Source organism: Poromitra crassiceps (genome assembly GCF_964638095.1).
Source record: "Poromitra crassiceps genome assembly, chromosome: 13".
NCBI lineage: Eukaryota > Metazoa > Chordata > Actinopteri > Beryciformes > Melamphaidae > Poromitra > Poromitra crassiceps.
Window position 1 is genome coordinate 11,674,930 of NC_139644.1, and position 24,180 is coordinate 11,699,109.

General features: G+C 42.2%; 3 protein-coding genes across 3 annotated transcripts in view; 1 reads left to right on the forward strand and 2 right to left on the reverse strand.

The window, feature by feature from the left end:
* Nucleotides 1–7,717, forward strand: part of gas7a (growth arrest-specific 7a) — a gene marked incomplete at both ends in the record, with an annotated part of 26,294 nt that extends 18,577 nt beyond the window's left edge. The window contains 3 exons of the mRNA XM_083648569.1: nt 2,827–2,906; nt 4,772–4,870; nt 7,604–7,717. Of these exons, the coding sequence (XP_083504695.1) occupies nt 2,827–2,906; nt 4,772–4,870; nt 7,604–7,717 (293 nt within the window). The remainder of the gene's footprint in view (nt 1–2,826; nt 2,907–4,771; nt 4,871–7,603) is intronic.
* A 7,538-nt stretch (nt 7,718–15,255) lies between these two features.
* Nucleotides 15,256–17,137, reverse strand: LOC310788345 (uncharacterized protein; the record flags this gene model as incomplete). The annotated part of the gene is made up of 3 exons (XM_083649914.1): nt 15,256–15,284; nt 16,681–16,777; nt 17,003–17,137. The coding sequence occupies 3 exons, from the start codon at nt 17,135–17,137 to the stop codon at nt 15,256–15,258; spliced, it is 261 nt and encodes an 86-aa protein (XP_083506040.1).
* Nucleotides 17,138–21,321: 4,184 nt separating this feature from the next.
* Nucleotides 21,322–22,763, reverse strand: rcvrna (recoverin a; the record flags this gene model as incomplete). The annotated part of the gene is made up of 3 exons (XM_083648907.1): nt 21,322–21,440; nt 21,553–21,664; nt 22,383–22,763. 3 exons carry the CDS (start codon nt 22,761–22,763, stop codon nt 21,322–21,324), a joined length of 612 nt encoding a protein of 203 aa, XP_083505033.1.
* Nucleotides 22,764–24,180: the final 1,417 nt, after the last annotated feature.

Here is a 24,180-nt window from a genome sequence, read left to right on the forward strand (position 1 = left end):
GGATCAATAAACTTTTTTTTGCAGATGATAGAATAGAGTCTCATCGTTCTTTGTGCGTGTTCAGTGTTTACATAGTAATATCACACAATATTCTGTGGGCCTCGAGAAATCACTGAAAACGCTCTGAAACTCTGGCACTGGGAGCATCCGTTCTCCAAAAGTGGCTGGCACTCAATGAGTTAATGATATTTTAAAGAGAAAAACGGTTTTGTTCGGTGGTTGGTTGCCTGGTGTCTGTAATAAACAAGGCCAATATATTAGAATCAAGCGTATCCACCTTTTCAGTCTAACGTTAATCTTTAAGTCTTAAATTCATAGTATACATTATATTGAGCAAGTGAAATTAAGTGAGAAAAGGGTTTACAGTAAGTGATATAAAGTGTGAAAAATTGTTGCCGACTGGAGGTCATAGTTTATTCACTTTTCCTATTTGCCACTACATCACGTTTTACAGTCTACAGTCTATGATGATACAACATTCATTTTTCTAGTGAAGAGGGGGGGGGGGGGCAAGAAATCTATAAAACCCTGCATCAAGGCATGTTTATTATATTACGTGTATTTTCTGCTTTCGCACGGTTTCATCGGTATAAACAGAGGAAAACAGGGGGAAAAGCACAGCCAAAGCCGGGTACATCACCTGGGATGTGTGGCGTTTGAGATATGCACATTTTAATGAAAAGGCGCACGAGGCTACAAGCGTTCAAACGGCTAATTTTCCGGCGAATGCATGTGGCTAGCTACATCGCAGGTAGTAACGAGCGAGAGGGGCGAGGTTGTAATTTCTCTGCAGAGGACAGTGGAGGAGAGGCATGGCAGGAAGCGGTCTCCTGCACACAGTAGATTAGTCACAGTCCACAGCACGAATCAATAGCACTCATAATAAGCCACGGCTAAATGTCTGGGTCTGTCAGTGATCACTGCTTCCAGATACTGAGGTAAACATCATGATGTGGATCTGTGTCAGTGAGCACTGCTTCCAGATACTGAGGTAAACATCATGATGTGGGTCTGTGTCAGTGATCACTGCTTCCAGATACTGAGGTAAACATCATGATGTGGGTCTGTGTCAGTGAGCACTGCTTCCAGAGACTGAGGTAAACATGATGTGGGTCTGTGTCAGTGAGCACTGCTTCCAGAGACTTCATGATGTGGGTCTGTGTCAGTGAGCACTGCTTCCAGATACTGAGGTAAACATCATGATGTGGGTCTGTCAGTGATCACTGCTTCCAGATACTGAGGTAAACATCATGATGTGGGTCTGTGTCAGTGAGCACTGCTTCCAGAGACTGAGGTAAACATCATGATGTGGGTCTGTGTCAGTGAGCACTGCTTCCAGAGACTTAGGTAAACATCATGATGTGGGTCTGTGTCAGTGAGCACTGCTTCCGGAGACTGAGGTAAACATCATGATGTGGGTCTGTGTCAGTGATCACTGCTTCCAGAGAGACTGAGGTAAACATTGTGATGTGGGTCTGTGTGTCAGTGATCACTGCTTCCAGAGACTGAGGTAAACATCATGATGTGGGTCTGTGTGTCAGTGATCACTGCTTCCAGAGACTGAGGTAAACATCATGATGTGGGTCTCTGTGTCAGTGATCACTGCTTCCAGAGACTGAGGTAAACATCATGATGTGGGTCTGTGTCAGTGAGCACTGCTTCCAGAGACTGAGGTAAACATCATGATGTGGGTGTGTCAGTGATCACTGCTTCCAGAGACTGAGGTAAACATCATGATGTGGGTCTGTGTGTCAGTGAGCACTGCTTCCAGAGACTGAGGGAAACATCATTACAACTCACTGCAGATGTATTGTTACTGCTCAGGCGGAATCTGTTTTCTCACACTCGTGTGCCTAACAGTCCTGTAGCTCAGCGGAAAGATGCTGCACTCCAAAGGGGAAATGACATTTAACTTTGATTTAGGTGGAAAAAATCACAGAACTTCCATGGATAGAATGGTCCTTCCATTGTTTGCCTTGGTAATTTGGCTGAACTGAAAACTGAAAGCCGATGTTAGTAGGTTAACAAACGACAGTGAAGCTCCTTTGTCATTTGCTGCAAAACTCTTGACTCGGTTTATACGGGAACTAGCGGTATGCTACACATAAAAATGGATGACCATCCTGGAACCTTGATTTGAATTGGAATGACCTCTCTATCCATCCATTCAAGTGCTGAAGAAGAAATACATGAAAAAATGTCATTTAATGTACGGTCGCCTATTTGAGTGCAGAGGAAAGCACAAGAAAGTGCTGCTTAAAACACTTATTTGCATTGTGATCCTCAACTGGCAGACGACATCACGTACAGTAATTTGAAACAATGAAAAAGTCAAAATATCACAGAGGATATACTTGGCAATTGCTAAAAGTTGCCTTTAATACTGGTCACTTCTCAATGTGTTCCCATCTTCTCTCTTCCTTTTTAAACATCGCTGTGGTAGGACAGTTCAATCTAAATGTAAATGTCTTATTTTGCATCAACTGTGGCCATAGACTGTGACAGGAGGAATGATTTGAGAGTGCCCTCTGTTGACCACCAGGGCTTTTACTCCATGTGCACCACAGCTTCTGGTAACAATGGCGACACATGACAGCAAGCTACGTTACTTACATTACAACTTAGAAACTTAGAAAAGTTGAACATTTTTGTTTTGTGTTTTTTTTGCTTTTTTTTCTATGGACTATGAGTCTGTCAATAAAGTTGATTGATTCGCTATGATCCACACTGATCAATGGATCTCTTCATCAAATCCCCTGGGGAACATGTTTTATTAGTTGCTCCAGGACTGATTGTGCGGTCTTTGTTGTCCTGTACTCTCTATAGGAGATGACCTGATGCGCTGTGTGGACCTGTACAACCAAACCCAGTCCAAGTGGTTTGAGGAGATGGTCACTACAAGCATGGTAAAATCACAGTCCCCTTGCTCTGAAAATAATAATACTAGGCACTAGACTATATAATATAGACCTTATTCGATTGACGTCGCTCACGTACTGGCACGCCCACCGCCACCATATTGTCGACATAACGCAGCAGCTCTCAAGTGACAGCCTACTGTATGTGGAGCAGCGTTTATAGGAAGCTAGCCGCTGTTGGTGCCGCGTCTATGTGCCGACAGGCCGCAGTGCCGACAGGTCGCAATGCCGATAGCCCACAAGCAGAACCAGCTGAGCGAGGCGGCGTGCAGCGTGTCGGTGGAGGCTCCGTGGAGCTAACCTCTCCCAGCACCCACGCCAAACCTAACCTCCCCCCATGCCTAAACCTAACCTCCCCCAGACCCTAACCCAAAACCTAACCTCTCCCAGCCCCCACGCCAAACCTAACCTCCCCCCATGCCATGCCTAAACCTAACCTCCCCCAGACCCTAACCTCAAACCTAACCTCTCCCACCCCCACGCCTAAACCTAAGGTCGGCATTGCGGGTGGTCGGCATAGCGGGTGGTCGGCATAGCGGGTGGACCCCCCGCTGTTAGCGTTACCTGTATCGTTCCAATTGTGTTCGGATGGTGACCTGCGTTAGGCATGGCTGTAGTAATGACAGCAATAAAGTCCCCGTGGTTTGTTTCTATCTCTACCGTCCTCAGACGTGAAGGGAGCGTCTGTTCACCTCGTTCTTTCGTTTATTTATTACAGGCATTAACGGCAGCATACAAACAACAACTGTGGGGTTTTTATTGGTGTCATTACCATCGCTATTTTGTAATAGAACAGAAATGACAATAAGGCTGTTACTAGTTGTCAGCTGCAGCGCTGTGTGGGCGCAGGACGGTATGTCAACAATATGGTGCCGTCCAGGGTTGGCGAATATGGTCTATATATAATAATAACTTCATTTTTGTAGCACCGCATTCATATAGAATGGACCTCAACATGCTTTACATAAGATACATGGACAAAATCAAAGGTACAACAAAAGCATGACAGAATTTTGTCTAGTAAAATAACATTAAAAAAGAAGGATTGCACATTTTGGCACTAGATCAGTGAGTGTGAGAATACAATACAATATAATACAATAATTTTGCATAAGTTTCTACTGAACTTTGAGATGCTGCATTACTGTATTAATCTCAGATGAGAATGAGAGAGAACTTAGTTTATGTCTTTTTTTCTTTCTTTTTTAACCCCTTTGCCCCTTTTTTCATGTCCTAGTTCTGAGACCCATTGGAGCACACAATCACTGGCCATTTAGTCAGCCCTCGCTCACAGAGTTGGCATGCAGCCTCTGCTCTCTCTCTCCAGAGGGCTTTCATAGTCCACTTCCCGGGCTGATTCCAGCTCTGCTCAAGCATGCTCCATCGGTAGTTAAGGAATTGAGCTCTCCATGGTGCTGAACCTGTGTTCCCTAATTTTGGCCACTAATTGGCCATTTTTGCCCATTTAGTCGGCCCTAATTACCTCGTTAAAAAATCCAGCCCTGTCACCGTCTGCTCGGGACCTCTGCTCTGCCGGTAACCGTGTTGCAGTGCCCAATCTGAATGTTGTCAGCCCGACGGTGTCAGAGGAAAATGAAACAGAGACACAGATAGATATGTCCCTTATTATTTGCCTATTTTCATGTACATGTTATAAAGTTTGAAAATCCAATAAAATATGAATCCTAAAAACAAGAAAGAAAGATAGAAGATAAGTAATAATAAATCAATCAATAAATCAATATGTAGATTAGGTAGGTAAGGATGGATGGATGGATGGATGGATTATACTGCACTGTAGGAACTATTGAGTGGATAAGGCACCTCTCTGACTGTTGTGTCCCTCTTTGTAGGAGCTGGAGAAACTGGAGGTGGACCGGATCGAGTGGATTCAGCAGCATCTACGCCAGTACACCACTCTGAGGCACGAAACCGACATGTTCAACCAAAGTGTGAGTTCCTTTGTCCTGTCTTCAACATGTACTCATTGGAATTAGGGAATGAAAACAAGAAAAAAAACAAGAACCGGAATTGGAATTGAATTGAATAATTGGTGTATTCGTTTGATTTTGAATGTGTTGTATTTTTAACTGTCTTTATTTGAGTCATACTCAGTGGCGGACTGCATAATCGGGCACGTCGGGCAAATGCCCGGTGGCCTGGCCTGGCCTGCCAAAAAAAAAAAAAAAAAATTTTTTTTTTTTGCAGGCCAGGCCAGGCCACTCACTGAACAGCAGGCCAGGCGCCGCCTACTGGTTTACTAGTGCTTTTATTACTTTATTCAGGTTTAAAGTGGGTGCATCTCATTGTAAAATTGGACTTGGCCCAAATTGGGCTTCAAACGGCCCAAATCGGGCTTCAAACGGCCCAAATCTGGCTTTAAACGACCCAAATAGGGCTTCAAACGGCCCAAATCTGGCTTCAAACGGCCCAAATTGGGCTTCAAACGGCCCAAATTGAGCTTCAAACGCCCCAAATTTTTCACCGCCGCCCTTTGGACGCCGGCACGCGCGTCGGCCCGTATCGGCCTGGCCTGCTTGGTATCTAATGCCCGGCCTGAATTATGATCCCAGTCCGCCCCTGGTCATACTGTTTGATTTATAATTTAGTGAGTCAACACAAACTCTCTTAGAAGTGGGATTTCATGGAATTAAATTGAGTTCCAGTGCAATTCACATTCTGTTTCCTTGGAGCTATTTGACCATGACATAAAATAACGTGTACACATTTTGACTAAGCAGTGTGTGTTTTGGCAGTTCAGATCAATGACAGCCTCTCTCTCGTAACGGACAAGCCCGTCTTTTATTGTCACACGAACACCACAATACATGCATGCGGCCACAACACACTCATGCTGACGGTGGCCGGTGAAAAGTGTCCTCTGCATTTAACCCATCCAGGCATGTCCTTTCCTCCGAGGGGCAGGCCAGGAGCAGTGGTCGCTTTCTCGTACAGCGCCCGGGGACCAACTTCGGATGTTGTCGTCACTGGTCGGATGACGATGACGATCTGATCTTCTGCATGTTTTTAGTGGGGGGGGTTATATACGGAGGAACCCCCTGGGGGGTACGGGGAGAACATGCAAACTTCACACAGAGAGAAAGGCCCTTACGACGAGATAGCCCACCCAGTAGGCACTGAAGATATGGGGGGAACACAACCACAGCGCTCACAGTGTCCCAGGCGAGAATCGAACTCAGGACCTTCTAACTGTGAGGCGACAGCGCTACCGACTGCGCCACCGTACCCCCGGACTGCGCCACCGTACCCCCCGACTGCGCCACCGTACCCCCTAGGGTACGGTGCCTAGCCTAGGCTACGGTACCTAGCCTAGGGATATAGCGGAGGGTAAACCCACCTGAACACCTGAAACCTTTTCTATCTGCGGAAAATAAGTATTTTTAGGCTGACATGAATCTTTATGACTTAAATTCATAGCATACATCATAGTAATGCAGGTTGTATGAGGGTAAGGCCTGTTGGGAAACAAATCATAAATTCATGGTTTTGTGAAAGTATAGCTTTTTTTTCCCCTTATCCACATTTTCAGTCTAAACATAATAAATGTTTGTGGCTTAAATTCATAGTATACGTACTAGTGAGTAGCCTACTGTATCAAATGATCTAAATGTTTTGAGAATGTGGTATGTGAATGGAAAATAGGAATAAATAGACAATAGATGAATACAAATAAGGAATAAATGAAAGCTTATCTAAAAAAAGTTGATTTTTCTTTAGACTGGAGGTTATTTGCCGTATACTGACCACTGATTGAAGGCCACAGTTCACCCAGCTTTTTTATTCACCACTCCATCACTCCTATCACAATCTGATTAACAAAGCCTTATTAGATCTCTCAGTGATGCGATTGGCTGATTAACAAAGCTTTATTAGATCTCTCACTGATGTGATTGGCTGATCAACAAAGCTTTATTAGATCTCTCACTGATGTGATTGGCTGATCAACAAAGCTTTATTAGATCTCTCAGTGATGCGATTGGCTTTGACGGGATTTGCATGCCACTTGGACTGCGTGGAGCTGTTGTGACAGTGCGGCCAAAGATTTCCAGCACCTCTCCGGCTCACGGTGTCCCTCTGTCAACCTTTCATCGGGCAGCACCTCTACGGTTCCCTCTGGTGGTGTCCCTCTGTCAACCTTTCATCGGGCAGCACTTTGCTATCTTATCTGTCATCGCTCAGCACTCTGTTTATTTAGGAGGAGTAGCTAGCTACCGTAAACCCCTCTGCAAATCTAATCCAGGCTTGTTTAACGTAACATCATAGAGATGATAGCACGCACTTGTGATCGGCCTAATGTGATCTGCTCAAGCCCGGATTAACACAGTAGGGTGCCCTAGGGTGACTTCACTTGAAGTGCCCCCTCCCCCCATTAACAATGTACTAACCAACAAATTACTTTAGTTTACACCATAGGTTGATTTGAGCCTACACCTGTCATTTAATCTGACATATGTCACTTCCATATAACTTAATCCAGTTAATACTGTTATATCCATGCTTACATGCAATCAATATGCAAAAATACTACTGCTAATGACAAATATTAGTATACTATATCTAACATGCTGGAGCAGTAAATGAAATACTACCCGTGTTCAATGGGATCTTAATAATAATCATAATAATGATGTGTGTGTGTGTGTGCGTGTGCGTGCGTGTGTTAGACGGCAGAGCCAGTGGACCAGCTGCTCCAGAACGTGGACCCAGCCAAAGACAGAGAGCTGTGGGTGAAGGAGCATAAAACCGGTGAGGTCCGCCCGGTGGATATGGACATATAGACCGTAACTGACCTGGGATCAGCCCTTCTGCTTTCAGCATCGTCACGTCCACAGAGTCCGTCCCATGACACTTCTACTACTGATCCAGGGACAGTGCATGTTCAGGCTGACGTCTGCTCATCCTGTCTCTCTGACACGAGGAAAACTTCACACTTAACACAGTTAGAGTCCATGAAACAGTGATGGATCAGCCGTAAAAATACCAGCATGTTCCTTCTAAATTTTAACAGTATTATAATCTACATTAGCTTAATGAATGCCACTTCACATATTTTGTTGTTTACCTGTTGTCAAGTCGAGACTATTAAAAAAATGCTATGTATTTTGAATTGTTTAGTTTAGCGCTCGTTCAGGTCACTTACTGTCAAAACCTTTTCCAATTTGGACGAACCAAACAAAACAGAAAAAAGGGATTATTGATATGACCTTTATTTTAGATACTGATATTGAAGCATATTGAGATATCGCAGAATGAATATGATAATTGATATATTTTCATATTTTGCTGGTTCATTTTGGTGAAAGTGCATGCTTTGAACATCTACTGTATATGGAGAACTGCAGTTTGTGGAATCATGATGGTTGTTTTGGTACTGTATAGTGCAAGAGATGGATTGGTTGATTAATTTACACAAGGTTTTCTGTATCTTGTACCCAGATTTAATCGACTCATTACAATGTTTCTAACAATAATTGAGAGTTCACCTCCAACGTTGTTAACCGGTATCACACCCCTGTCTCATGGCAGTTTGTGAAATAGTGACAAAATTGTCATCTTTGACATGACATGATTTCCAAAAAAAAAGAAGTGACGCTCAGCACGACTTCCAAAGTAATGTATTTCGATTGTAAGTATTTTTTGTTCCAGCACCCCTATAGTTACCCTGTATATATAATAGGTATCCGATATGAGTTAGTTAATATGAGTTCTGCTAAACTGAAATGAAATTTTAATGATTATTTTTCATATGTCATACATACCCTGTAACAACAGAATAGGTACCCGGTAGTTACAAAAATAGGTACGTTTTATTCCATCCGGGGCAGGGTGGGGGGGATCGTGTCCATGTACACAAATCTATAGATTACATTTTCAGATTCAATTTCCGTGACTATTTCACCAACTGCTGTGAGACCGTGTTGAATATCATCAATAGATATAGGTGTTGGGTTGTGAATTCGGTACGTTCGCCACAGTCCACCGTGGTCGATCAGATTTAGGCCAGGGTCTATTTTGGATCAGTCCTGACGAGAAAAGATGATCCAAGTTACACTGAGAACACCTTTTAGTGCCTAACGGTTATATACCTGGAATGTCCTTGATATATTCTACTCTGCATCAGTGTACATTTGTATATACGGGCTAGATGTATTTTGCTGTCAAATGTTTAACGGGCCTTTGTCTGTGGGCTAATGGAGTGTTTGTACATGTTTGCTTTATTTTTGGTAAATGTACAGAGAGTATCTTTATGGTGGTGTGCGTGGTAAAGGGGGCGACATTCAGCGGACTATAACCCTAACTCACTTAAAAGAGGATTAAGAAGTGGGAATATTTATGTAGTGGCTTCACTGTAATTAGCTATGGATTGTAATTCACCATTTCTATAGATTAACCTGACAAGGAAATTACTGATCGACTCCAGTCAAGCGATAGCCAACTGGAGAGAGGGGAAAAAAATCAACTTGCACAAATAACAAATAATATCAATCCTGACAGAGAGACTGCATGTACAGTATGTTTCTGTGTTTACATGTACACATGTTTTTATGTCTGTCTTTGTCGTTTCCTTTCTGTGGTCGCTTGAGGCCCATCAGATAAGGCTAATTCAAGTCATAAACCTAATACAATCCACCAGGGGGCCAAATGCATAAACCAAGTACACACGAAAAGTGCACTGCGCCACTTTCCACACAGGTCTCCGAATGTAGAAACATCCACGGGCCGTGAGAATGTGCATACCGCATCTGTCTTCTGAGTCTGACTCGTGTCATGTGGCAAAAAGGGATAATGTAAGTCTGAATTTGGGTGACATTTTATTTATTTAGAGCTTTTTGAGGGTGTACACAGATTCCTACACCTACACCGAGTTTTATACATTTGGCCCCTGATGTAGAAAAGAAATGCCACCAAAAGAAAAAGTTTACCTGCCCTTATCACCAACGTATTGTTGACTCATGACTGAGTAATGTGCATTGCATTCACCATGTTTAACATTCCTTATTTTTTTTTGTCTAATGAAGCAAAATCATGTTTATTTGAATCCGCACATTTGATTTGCTTTCCCAACCTGCTGCAGGTTTAAGTGGCATATTTGTTGTAGAGGTTTATCTGTGTGTCGGTGTTGTGCACTAAATGTGACAAAAAGTTATGTTCCAACTCAATTCCAACAGAATCGAAACATTTCATGATCATGTTACCGTCGACCCGATCTCACGGCATTTCAACCGTAAGCCACATTTAAAAAAAATTAACATTTTTCTTACTAAAATCTTAACCAAGTTGTTTTAGCTGGCTAACCATATAGCCTAAACTTGCGTTTTCAAATTTGTGGTGGAGGCACGTAATCAGGTTGTGGTGGAGTTTTTTTTTTTTAGGTTGTGTTTATTTTTCTCACACTCACACACACATGAAAACCATGTCCATGTACAAAAATCTATAGATTAAATGTTTAAGATAATTTTTTTGTGACTACCGTATTTCACGAAATGCCGTTAGATCGTGTCGTGTTGAGTTTAACTGCCCTTTGTGACGAGATATTTTTCATAACCTGGATGGAATCAGATGTTCCTGATGTTTTAAGAATGTTTTACCATAGGTGACCGATGTCCATACAGTGTACTGTGGAATGCAGTGTCCAAAATAAATATCTTCCTCCAAAATGGAACGGCGCGGTGCCTCATTAGAAAACAGCATTAGGAGGTTGGGATTTCACAATTGGAACTTTGTCATTTACAGTGATTGTGCAGAGGAACACACACACACACACACACACACACACACACAAACAGACAAACATCAACCCTCATGATCAAATGAAGCGGTCAGCTTACAGCAGGGGTTCCCAACCTTTTTTGGCTCGTGGCCCTACTTTACACGCGGGACTAATAACAATAACAGTAATAATAATAAAACTTCCAAAATTGAAAACATTTCCTTGACACAAAACACAAGTTTATCAGCAGTTTCAGAAGCCAAAGCTGTTACAAGTAGACAACATTTCCCAGAAACCCCCACAGGAAATGAGTCCACGCATTTTTTTCTTATTTTTTTTTAACTGTCATCAATACCTTTATTTGCATTAACCATTTCAAACATAAAAGTATAATGTGATACAAAAAGATAATGTGGGGGAAAAGTAAAGTGAATAAACTGACTGTAAATGAGGGTCAGTGAATTGAACATAAAAGCTTAAATGAGCCCGGACCAAGTATACATTCTTAAGGAAAATGTGTTTTTGTGACCAGTAGATAGAACAGTTATTATACACAAGTGACAGATTCAATTATTAGAATTAGTCTACATGCTTAAAAAAATTATATAATAAAAGTGTCTGGGAAGAGTACTAACAACTGTATAACTCAGCAAGTCCAACTGGAGTGTGAATTGAACTCACAATGAATGAGTAGGCTACACTGACTTAAACCAGACAGGAATTCAATTTCAAATAAAAAATGAATTGTTCATTGGCGATTGTATTTAAATGTGGACAACTCATGAAAAAGATCCAAAAAGTACAGCAAACCTTTTCTGACAGATTAGCCATTTGATGTTGAGCCAGAACTTTGCCCTCATCCTCCTGAAGAGCCTCCACTATTCCTACATCTCACAGGGCTTCATTCAAATAACATTCATAACATCTCATTTTGCGACACTAATTATTTGCATTTGATCATTCAGTTAGAACAGAATTGTTATGAAAATCGCTCGATCAATGGTCTGACAATGTTTCCATTGATAGACAATTATAATACTGAATTATTGTCCAGCCCAACATTAAGTGACCTCTGCTGTGTGGACTAACATGTGTTCCTTGAGGGTGCATTTATAACCAAAACATTTCCCACAGACTGAGCATTTAAATGGTTTATCTCCTGTGTGGACTAGCATGTGTTTTGTCAAGGTTTCTTTGTAACCAAAACATTTCCCACAGACTGAGCATTTAAATGGTTTATCTCCTGTGTGGACTAGCATGTGTTTTGTCAAGGTTCCTTTGTAACCAAAACATTTCCCACAGACTGAGCATTTAAATGGTTTATCTCCTGTGTGGACTCTCATGTGTTCTGTCAAGTTTCCTTTGTGACCAAAACATTTCCCACAGACTGAGCATTTAAATGTTGTATCTCCTGTGTGGACTACCATGTGTCTCTTCAGGATTTGTTTGTAACCAAAACATTGACCACAGACTGAGCATTTAAATGTTGTATCTCCTGTGTGGACTCTCATGTGTCTCTTCAGGTATGGTTTTTGACCAAAACGTTTCCCACAGACTGAGCATTGAAATGGTTTATCTCCTGTGTGGACTAGCATGTGTGTTTTCAAGGTTCCTTTGTAACCAAAACATTTACCACAGACTGAGCATTGAAATGGTTTATCTCCTGTGTGGACTAGCATGTGTGTTTTCAAGGTTCCTTTGTAACCAAAACATTTACCACAGACTGAGCATTGAAATGTTGTATCTCCTGTGTGGACTATCATGTGTTCTTTCAAGGTTATTTTATGGCGAAAACTGTTACCACAGACTGAGCATTTAAATGGTCCATCTCCTGTGTGGACTATCATGTGTTCTTTCAAGCTTCTTTTATGGCCAAAACATTTACCACAGACTGAGCATTTAAATTGTTTATCTCCTGTGTGGACTGTCATGTGTGTTGTCAAGGTTCCTTTGTAACCAAAACATTTCCCACAGACTGAACATTTAAACTGTTTAACTCCTGTGTGGACTATCATGTGTCTGGTCAAGTGTGATTTCTGACCAAAAGTTTGGCCACAAACTAAACTAAAGTGTTTATTCGCAAGAACTTCACTGTTTTTCTGTGTGTCTAAGATAGACTCACGTTCACTAGTTTCTGTCCAATTGTCACTGTCTTCAGTCTCAGAAGAGTCTGAAGTCTTGCCAGCACTAGCTGGTTCTGATACGACACAGTCGTCTCCATCAGCTTCTGTTTTCATCTGTTCGCTGCTGGCTAGAGGCTCTGCCTCTCTGTTCTCAGTTTGGCTTTGGTGAAGCTGTGAGGACCGAGGTTTCTCTTCCTCATATTCACTCTTCACAGGAACAGGAGTGAATGGGAACTTGGTGATATCAGCCTCCTCCAGCCCTTGAAGCTGCTCTCCCTCCTGACTGATCCAGAGTTCCTCCTGTTCCTCTTTAATGTGTGGGGGCTCTGCGCCCTCCTGGTCCAGACTGGCATTCCACTCCTGCAGCCCAGGGGGAACTTCTTCTTTAATGACTATCAGCTGGTGGAAGTCTGGAGGTATGGCTACTCTATGTAACCGCACTACAGGATTTAAATCAATGTCCAGCAGTGTCCAACAGTGTTGCTCGATCTTTTTGGAACGAGAAGATTGTAGCCTGATATCAGACTGAATGGTTAACTCGTTACACTCCATTTCCTTCTTCAGAAGCAGTCAACTCAGTGGAGTGGGAAGATGTGAAGGTCTGGACTTTTAGACAAAGAAGTTTCCTCCTCGTAGGCTACTCGGTTATATTCTTTCAAACAAATATCGTATCTTCTTCAACAGACACAGTTAGTTAGTCGCTAATTCACCAACACGTTTTGGACATTAGACATTTCCATACAGTGACACAGCAACTTTTCCTCCTGAACATTTTAGTGACAAACCTTGTTCTTCAAAGCTCCATTAAACGTTAGCTCCATTAGCTTCACAGCTAACCATTCATCCGACGATCCGAGTCCATAAGGGAGGAGCTTCTTCTTCCTCTCTAGCCTCGTCTCCAGTTGATATATCCCTGATAATATCATTCATACATATGATACAGTCTTCTGTATGTATGAATGAAATGAACTATGTACTACACGAATGAAAGGGAGAAAATCGGTAATGTAGACCGCTCAAGATGTATTTACACACACCGCCCGACATCTTGTCCGACGTAAAATCTTCTTTTGGTTTGTGGCAGGCGATATTCCCCCCCCCATGACGGCGAAGGCTACGCGAAAGCATGACCCGCCCCTCTCTGCCTCTGATTGGCCTAGCATCAACGTTCATCCAAACACATTCGCTTGGCTATCCTGCACCTCTTTCTACCCATGCAGTCTGGACCATAGATATATATAAAGGCTAGATAGCTTACCCGCGCTGCCGGCCAATGGAGAGCGACGTCGTCGCATGGCGGCCATCTTGCTACAGGGAGCTACTAGGAGTTATGAGCATCTGTTGTTGGGTTAGTATGGCAACATCATATGATCATAACTCCTAGGGAAATGGATGAAACGGCATGAAACTTTGTGCCTGAATCCCTCTCATGGCATAGATGCTTCGGTTTAATTTTGGTGTAATTTGGAGCCCATCAAAAAAATAGTGTTTTTAGTGTTTTTTTTTTTTTTTTTGTCTATCTCGGGAACGGAATATGCTTGTAATAAACCAAACCGTTTGTAAATCCGTCAAGATTTCAGCGAGTTATGAGTATTTTTGTCTGTGCAGGTCACCAGCTACCATAGAACGTACCAGAAAGGCACTGTAGCAAGATGGCGGCCGTTCAACGACGCTGCTGACTCCGCCTTAAGCCATCTAGCCTTTATATATATCTATGGTCTGGACAGTCTTCTCCTCGAGAAGAGCCTGGTGACGCGAGGTTAGCTGCCGCTACTCTTGGCAGTGCAGGCTATAGAGCAAGAGCAGGGATGGGCAACTTTGATGATTGAGGGCCACAACAAATGTCCTCGCTACCAGAGGGCCAGATTGTGACCATGCACTTCCACCAGTAGCTTTACTGTAACATCATCACGCCCAAATATAGCTACTAATTTGATGAAAAGGACTGGTAATCCAAGTTGATCGGTTATATTTTTCATATTCAAATTTAGTCATTCATACATTTGGCCCCTGACGTAGAAAATAAATGCCACAAAAAGAAAGTTGACCTGCCCTTAATGTCCATTGCATTCACCATTAACATTCTTAATTTTTGTGTCTAATGAAGCAAAGTCATGTTTATTTGAATCCGCACATTTGAGTTGCTTTCCCAACCTGCTGCAGGTTTAAGTGGCATATTTGTTGTAGAGGTTTATCTGTGTGTCGGTGTTGTGCACTAAATGTGACAAAAAGTTATGTTCCAACTCAACTCCAACAGAATCGAAACATTTCATGATGAATCCACTCCGATCTCACGGCATTTCAACCGTAAGCCACGTTTAAAAATGTAACGTTTTTCTTAGTCACATTCACACACGTTTTTCTTAGTCACACACACACACACACACACACACACACACACACACACACACACACACACACACACACAGAAAAACACACCTTCCCTCATGATCAAATGAAACTTTGGTCAGCTTACACAGGGTCACAAACCCTCCTGGATGTGGCCCAGGGCTGATTAGAGGGGGCACAATTAGAAGGCAGGTGGAGACCAGGTATTAGCCCGAGCCAAAACAGGCTTTGGGGCAAGATGGACGCCACTGGAGCAGTGTTTGGACACCTGCATTTTTCTTTATTTGTACAATTTTTCCTCATTTTAGACTAAAGACAACAAAGCTATAACAAATTGAATTATGCAGTGGCCAAAAAAGGTGTTGAACAAATCAAAATCTTATATTTTAGCCACGCTTTGCCTTGATGGAAAATCTTGGTTTTCATTTCAACTTCACTATATTGTCAGGCATTTAAGATATGCCTTTAGATCACAATGGCTTTAAGAGAATGGAAAACAGTTTAATTTAAATCCATTCAGGTGTGTCCAAACATTGACTGGTGGTGTAGGTGTACATATCAAACTTGAATTAAAATGATTCGCTGAAATTATACTATTTGATACTGTCCGCCAATGATGGAATATTGACTCACATGCAATTCATATGCCACAACTCCACACATTTATTACAAGCCCAAAAGCTACCTTAATCAGTAAATACAGCAGTAATTCCCTCAAGCTCAGGCATGAAAAACAGATAACGCACACTACAAGGCTAACATCAGGTTACATGTGTTGATTTTAAGTGAAAATGATTGTGAAGTTGATTTTAAGTGAAATGAAGTTGATTTTAAGTTAAATTCATTGTGAATTGAATTCACAATGAATGAGTAGGCTACACTGACTTAAACCAGACAGGAATTCAATTTCAAATATAAAATGAATTGTTCATTGCTGATTGTATTTAAATGTGGACAACTCATGAAAAAGATCCAAAAAGTACAGCAAACCTTTTCTGGCAGATTAGCCATTTGATGTTGAGCCAGAACTTTGCCCTCATCCTCCTGAAGAGCCTCCACTATTCCTACATCTCACAGGGCTTCATTCAAATAACATTCATAACATCTCATTTTGCGACACTAATTATTTGCATTTGATCATTCAGTTAGAACAGAATTGTTATGAAAATCACTTGATCAATGGTCTGACAATGTTTCCATTGATAGACAATTATAATACTGAATTATTGTCCAGCCCAACATTAAGTGACCTCTGCTGTGTGGACTAACATGTGTTCCTTGAGGATGCATTTATAAGCAAAATGTTTCTCACAGACTGAGCATTTAAATGGTTCATCTCTTGTGTGGACTCTCATGTGTGTTGTCAAGGTTCCTTTGTAACCAAAACATTTACCACAGACTGAGCATTTAATATCTCCTGTGTGGACTATTGTGTGTTTTTTCAAGTCTCCTTTCAGACCAAAACATTTCCCACAGACTGAGCATTTAAATGGTTTATCTCCTGTGTGGACTCTCATGTGTGTTGTCAAGTTTACTTTATGGCCAAAACATTTCCCACAGACTGAGCATTTAAATGGTTTATCTCCTGTGTGTACTCTCATGTGTGTTGTCAAGTTTACTTTATGGCCAAAACATTTCCCACAGACTGAGCATTTAAATGGTTTATCTCCTGTGTGGACTCTCATGTGTTTTTTCAAGTCTCCTTTGTAACGAAAACATTTACCACAGACTGAGCATTTAAATGGTTTATCTCCTGTGTGGACTCTCATGTGTTCTTTCAAGTCTCCTTTGTGACCAAAACATTTACCACAGACTGAGCATTTAATATCTCCTGTGTGGACTCTTGTGTGTTTTTTCAAGTCTCCTTTCAGACCAAAACATTTACCACAGACTGAGCATTTAAATGGTTTATCTCCTGTGTGGACTCTCATGTGTCTCTTCAGGTATGGTTTATGACCAAAACGTTTCCCACAGACTGGGCATTTACATTGTTTATCTCCTGTGTGGACTACCATGTGTGTTGTCAAGTTTCCTTTGTGACCAAAACATTTACCACAGACTGAGCATTGAAATGGTTTATCTCCTGTGTGGACTAGCATGTGTGTTTTCAAGGTTCCTTTGTAACCAAAACATTTACCACAGACTGAGCATTGAAATGTTGTATCTCCTGTGTGGACTATCATGTGTTCTTTCAAGGTTCTTTTATGGCGAAAACTGTTACCACAGACTGAGCATTTAAATGGTTTATCTCCTGTGTGGACTCTCATGTGTGTTGTCAAGTTTACTTTATGGCCAAAACATTTATCACAGACTGAGCATTTAAATGGTTTATCTCCTGTGTGGACTATCATGCATCTGGTCAAGTGTGATTTCTGACCAAAAGTTTTACCACAAACTGAACTTAAGTGTTTATTCGCAAGAACTTCACTGTTTTTCTGTGTATCTAAGATAGACTCACGTTCACTAGTTTCTGTCCAATTGTCACTGTCTTCAGTCTCAGAGGAGTCTGAAGTCTTGCCAGCACTAGCTGGTTCTGATACGACACAGTCGTCTCCATCAGCTTCTGTTTTCATCTGTTCGCTGCTGGCTAGAGGCTCTGCCTCTCTGTTCTCAGTTTGGCTTTGGTGAAGCTGTGAGGACCGAGGTTTCTCTTCCTCATATTCACTCTTCACAGGAACAGGAGTGAATGGGAACTTGGTGATATCAGCCTCCTCCAGCCCTTGAAGCTGCTCTCCCTCCTGACTGATCCAGAGTTCCTCCTGTTCCTCTTTCATGTGTGGGGGCTCTGCGCCCTCCTGGTCCAGACTGGCATTCCACTCCTGCAGCCCAGGGGGAACTTCTTCTTTAATGACTATCAGCTGGTGGAAGTCTGGAGGTATGGCTACTCTATGTAACCGCACTATAGGATTTAAATCAATGTCCAGCAGTGTCCAACAGTGCTGCTCGATCTTTTTGGAACGAGAAGATTGTACCCTGATATCAGACTGAATGGTTAACTCGTTACACTCCATTTCCTTCATCAGAAGAAGTCAACTCAGTGGAGTGGGAAGATGTGAAGGTCTAGACTTAGACAAAGAAGTTTCCTCCTCGTACTCTGTTATATTCTTTCAAACAAATATCTCTAATCTCTTCTTCAACAGCCGCAGTTAGTTAGTCGCTGGTTCACCAACACGTTTTGGACATTAGACATTTCCATACAGTGACACAGCAACTTTTCCTTCCGAACATTTTACTGACAAACCTTGTTCTTCAAAGCTCCAATAAACGTTAGCTCCATTAGCTTCACAGCTAACCATTCATCCGACGATCCGAGTCCATAATAAGGGAGGAGCTTCTTCTTCCTCTCTCAGTGCTAGCCTCGTCTCCAGTTGATATATCCCTGATAATATCATCCATACATACAGAGTCTTCTGTTGGTCGTTACAGTTGTAAACTACACGAACGAAAGGGAGAAAATCGGTAATGTAGACCGCTCAAGATTTTGTTTTAGACACACACCGCCCGCCATCTTGTCAGACGTAAAATCTTTTTTTGGTTTGTGGCAGGCGATACCCCCCCCCCCCCCCCCCCCCCCCCCCATGACGGCGAAGGCATGACCCGCCCCTCTCTGCCTCTGATTGGCCTAGCATCAAACGTTCATCCAAACACATTCGCTTATATCCTGCACCTCTTTACCCATGCAGTCTGGACAGTCTTCTCCTCGAGAAGAGCCTGGTGACGCGGGGTTAGCTGCCGCTACTCTTGGCAGTGCAGTATAGCCTAGAGCAGGGATGGGCAACTTTGATGATAGAGAGGGACACACAAAAAATGTCCTCGCTACCAGAGGGCCAGACTGTGACCGTGCACTTCCACCAGTAGCTTTAATGTAACATCATCACTCCCAAATATAGCTACTAATTTGATGAAAAGGACTGGTAATCCAACTTTATCATATAGGGTCATATTTTTCATATTCAAATTGAGTAATTATTCCATTCAGATGAGACCAGAAACTTTGCTCTAGCTTTAAAACACCCCGCTACAGCAATTTGATGGGGTACATCACCCAAATATGTCATATTAATCAGATTAGTAATGTTGCATTGTGCAATGTGCATCCTGGATATAGTTTGTTACAATAGTGTTAGCTCAAATGCTAACGTTAAACAGTAGGCTATGTGGATGGACAATGCTAATGTGATTAGCGCCATGTTCTGGGATGTAGGCCGACAGTAAAATAAAAACAGATTTGGGTGGTCTAACCTAACCTGACTAAAAATGTTGGCTTTGTTGTTTTTTGTTTTTGTTTTGTTTTGCAAATTGACCCAGGGGCCACACTGAGTGGGGTCGGGGGCTGCATAGAGAATCGATCAAGGCCGGGTGATATAAAAACAGGGTCACTCACTGCGCATTTACAGTGAACTTTAATTCAGCTCATTGTAACACAAGACATGTATTTGAATTTAAATATTAATCAGAGAGGAAACAAGGTGATGTCATTTAGATTGTGACAAGAAAAAATACACATTCACATGTGCAAAGTAGGCCTAAATAACTCAGTAGGTTTGCAATTGTAACGTTTAATATAATAAAGTAACATTTTGATTCTCCCACTGAGCACTGTTTTAACAACTTCAAAATACCTTTAAAAATGCATAAAAACCTGTAAATGTGTAGTGTAAACCCTTGTGTTTACACTATAACGTTTTTATTTTTGGTCATAGATGGATTCTCTACTGAGCAGTGGTTTAGATCTGATATAGACCATGATTAGACCAGGATTTTAGGTCTACGTTTAGCTGAGTTTTAGACCACGTTTTAAATACTTAATATAAAATGCGTAAAAACTGTAAATGTTTAAAGTGCTTCACACCCCGTGTTTACAGTAGCCGTCTATAACTCTTTAGCCCAATCAAGTCATATCATCTGGCCCAGAATATCACAAGCAGCATATTTAAGGAGCGTACGTATTCCTTACCATGCCAGGCAAGCACAGTGGGGAATACTTAGTCTACTTTATACTAATACATAATGAACACACTTCAGTAAGGAGGTTGTTTGTCTCACCTGACCTTCAGCTCCTAATAGGATTGGCTGATACAGGCAGATTGTTAACTTGAGCCTAATTCCTTAAGGAGCTCTTGTCCGAACTGTTCTCGCTATTAAGCTAATGAATGAATCAAAGTGTGAACATGCTGGTAGTATGCTGCCAGGGCCTGGGAGGGTCAAGTGGCTACCAGGGATGACAAGCTGTGGAGATGGAGGTGAGAGGGCGGGGCAGTGTCAAGCCCAGTCAAATGTGTGTCAGTGGTTCCCAAACTTTTCCGTCCAAGTACCACTATGTACCAAACCAAATTTCCCAGGGACCACTTCCATGCATGTAAATTCGCAGATTTAACCATGCAATAGCAGCAGGAAGGCTAAATGACAATAGGCTACTAGCTGGTTCAAAATGGACACACACACACGCACCTGCCAACATTAGGCTGTGAAAAAGAGGGCCCCTTTGAAAATGTTTTTTTTCCTCGCCAAAATTTTGCCTAGATTTCAAGTGTTATTTAGCTGCCTTCCTGACAAACTAGCATGCCATGGTTAGTACAAATCGATGCCTTAGGTCTTCTAGTTTCATATGATACCGGAAACTTCACTCTGGCTTTCAAACTGAGCCTGCTGCAGCCTCTGAAATTAAATGCTCAAAATTGTAATAATTCCCAAATATCGTGATATTTCCGAAAATCGTCCCAATCCGGCTACTCCTCAGGGTTAATGTGATTATGTGATGGTCTCTGGCGGACCATCAGGCGGAGCGCCGCGGAGCACCAGAGGTCCACGGACCACAGTTTGGGAACCAATGGTGTATGTCAAGTCAGAAGGTAGGGGCCCATAATGACTTGTTTAACATGTTCGATACACATCTTTAGCACACAGTTTCTCAAACTCAGGGTTAGGATCTGCCAGTTCCTGAGGTGTTGGAGAGTCATCTCTAACCTGGTTATCTTTTGTACAAACCAACCCTCTTTCGAGCATTATTAATGTAATCAGTGACAGTCCAGGATGGCGATATCATTGCTTGCTGGGTACAAAGTCGAAAATGACAAACACCTTTTGCTGGTTGCTGAGACCAGAAAGAATTAGAAACGTGTTAAGCATGTAAACTGGAAAAAAGTGGCGGGGGAAGGATTTGAACAGTCTTATAACATTAAGGAGAACCTTTTTTTTTCTACTGCTTCTTCTCTTTCAGTTTGTCCTTAATCTTCTGGGGCTCATCGTACTGTATCAACCGCAGGATGTCCTTGTTGTTTATCACTCCCTGGATGAATTCTCCCTGAGGTATTTTATCTGTCAATTGACAAAAACCATTGACACATCAATACAGGTGATCCTTATAGAAGCAACAACAACAAAGCATCTGTTTATCCCAAACAAAGGGAGTGTATTAATTGTGAATTACCGTTTTCCTTCTTTCCGAAGAATTCCCAGATTTTCTCTGCCCTCTTCTCTGGTGTGTCTTCATCCTCGGGCAGGTTCTTCTGGTCCTCAAGAGGGATCATGTTGAAGATGGACTGCATGAGAGTAAAATGTTTTTATCATGTTTGCCACACGAAAGAGGAAGCACTGACACCATCTTACAGCCTACAGAATACACAGTAGCCTATCTATTTACTCTACAAGGCCTCAAATATTTATAGTATTTTATGTAGACAGTATTCTGCAAGTGCTTAATGGAAATATCTAATACATAATGTACCTACAAGGATTTAACAACGCAATGCAACATATTGCACAAACACAATGAGTAAAATAAATACTTGACATAACCTGTTCTGCTTAGCAATTCCAGTGTTTTCTGTTGTCTACTGAAACTGTTTTCTTGTGCCTAATTGAGTGATAAGGTGATTTATTATAACAATTATTATTTAAATATTATTATTATTATATAAAAGGTTAAATTATCTGCCATTAGAAAATGAATTGGACCAAATGTGACAGTATGCCATCTTGTTTCCTGAGTTACACATGTTAGTAGTATTCGTCTTTATTAAACAAGGACCATGCACAATAAAACATTAATCTCAGAAAGACAAAAGAATAATGATTCGTGCTAGATTTAGCTATTAGCTCGTTTCCATCTGCAGTTCAAGTTGTGAGAGACTTTTGAGCAAATGGATACCCGGTATCCATTAGTCAAGAGACTGTCAATTGTTAATATCCATATTTTTTTAATTCTTATTTCAGGTTGTCTTTTCTCCACTGAGCTGGATGAAGGTGTAACATTAGTACCTTAACGATCTCTAGGATTTCGTTTTTGCTTATGGTCCCGTTCCCATCCACATCGTAGAGGGCAAAGGCCCACTCCAGCTTTTGCACAGTCCTGCCCCCAGAGGTGAGGTGCAGGGCCACGATGTACTCCTTAAAGTCCAAAGTACCGTCTGCATTGGTGTCGAAACTCCTGAACACGTGGCGCGCGTACGCGGTGGGGTCGGCGTCCGGGAAGAAGCTGGCGTAGATGCCCTCAAACTGCTGCTTGCTGATCTTCCCGCCGGGGCATTCCTTCAGAAAGGACTGGTACCAGGTACACAGCTCGGCCTCCGAGTATTTCGTGTTGGACTTCAGCTCCTCCAGGAGCTCCTTGGACAGCGCACCGCTCTTGGTATTCCCCATACTGCAAACTGACTGACACTCTGAAAAGGAGATGCTGCTGTCGTTCTTCCCGTCTCTGTGATGTCTGTGGTCTGTCACTCGCCCAGGCGGCTCCTCAAAGTGCTGCATGGGATTATCTACCTAAAATCATCACTAACTAAGAAGTGAAGAGAAGATTAAGGGGATGACCGCATCACATCACTATGACATGTTATTGAAGACAGTCACATACTGTGTCGATATAAGTAGAGGATTAAGAATTAAAGTCAGCAGCGAGTGGCTAAAGTTGTAAAGAGCAACATCTGGGAGACCAGAATCACCACTCACCAGATCATCTTAGATTGTACTCAATGACTCAAACACATGTAACCCAGGAGTCGAACTCGCAACCTCCGGCATGGGAGACGGACACTCTAGCGAGGAGAGTAAAACCCATGGGGCTCTAGCATCTGTCGCTAGAGCCTCTCTTGAGGACTCGGGGAGAGAGGATTACTCAATGCACACAGCACCACCTGCTGGCTACCGTTACACATAGAAGTAACATCTGTCAACAATAGCATCCTGCTGTGCTCTTTCCAGTCAATGGTAAAATACAGTGGATCCAGATTCAGGCTAGATCAGGGAACATAGCAACTGATAGTGTAATAACTGCTTCATAATGAAACTAGAAGTGCAATCGGAGAGTGCAGACCTCCGCCAAGGCCAATACTCCAGTTTGCTATGATATGCAATTTTTTTTAGTCGGATCAGAACCCGAATCCTGACCGATGTGTTATGAAGATGGAGTATTTTAAGCATGAAAAACATAAATTCATGCATTTCTGAGTGAGTGTATAATAGGACGAATCAACGTGAAGTCACTTGACACCCAGAAATGCGGAACCACGCGGCAGTTATTAGTATGAGTTGTGCTAAACAAACGTTAATATCTCAAAAACTCTACGTCACATCGCTTATATTTTGAGAGCATGTAGCTCCAGAGTTTGATGTATAATATATGCATGTCGTGTGTTAAAATTGTGTGAACTGTCGCAGTTTTTAAAATGTAAACAGAGTCAGCCGGCTAGAGTCAGACACACTAGCCTCTCAAAGCTCAGGCGCCATAGGGTTCCATTAGTTGCCACCCAGTGACGCGGTTTGTTTACCAAAATGCTGCTCGGCCGATGCCTTGTATAGATTACACTGGCGATTGTGTGCCTTGTGATGGTCATGATGGGAGTTTACACACCTTTCGTATTACTACCAGACAGATCTAGCATCGTCCGCTGACTTCCAGACAGTAAAGGTCTGATGTAAACGAGACGAGTCCAAGGCATTAGACAGCCAAACAATCTAAAGCAGTGGGGGATTGGGGTGATCTTGGAGCATTGAATGGGGTACTCTACGTGGGCAGCACCTCCCCAATGAGATGAGATCATCCGTCTCCAGTGTAATGATC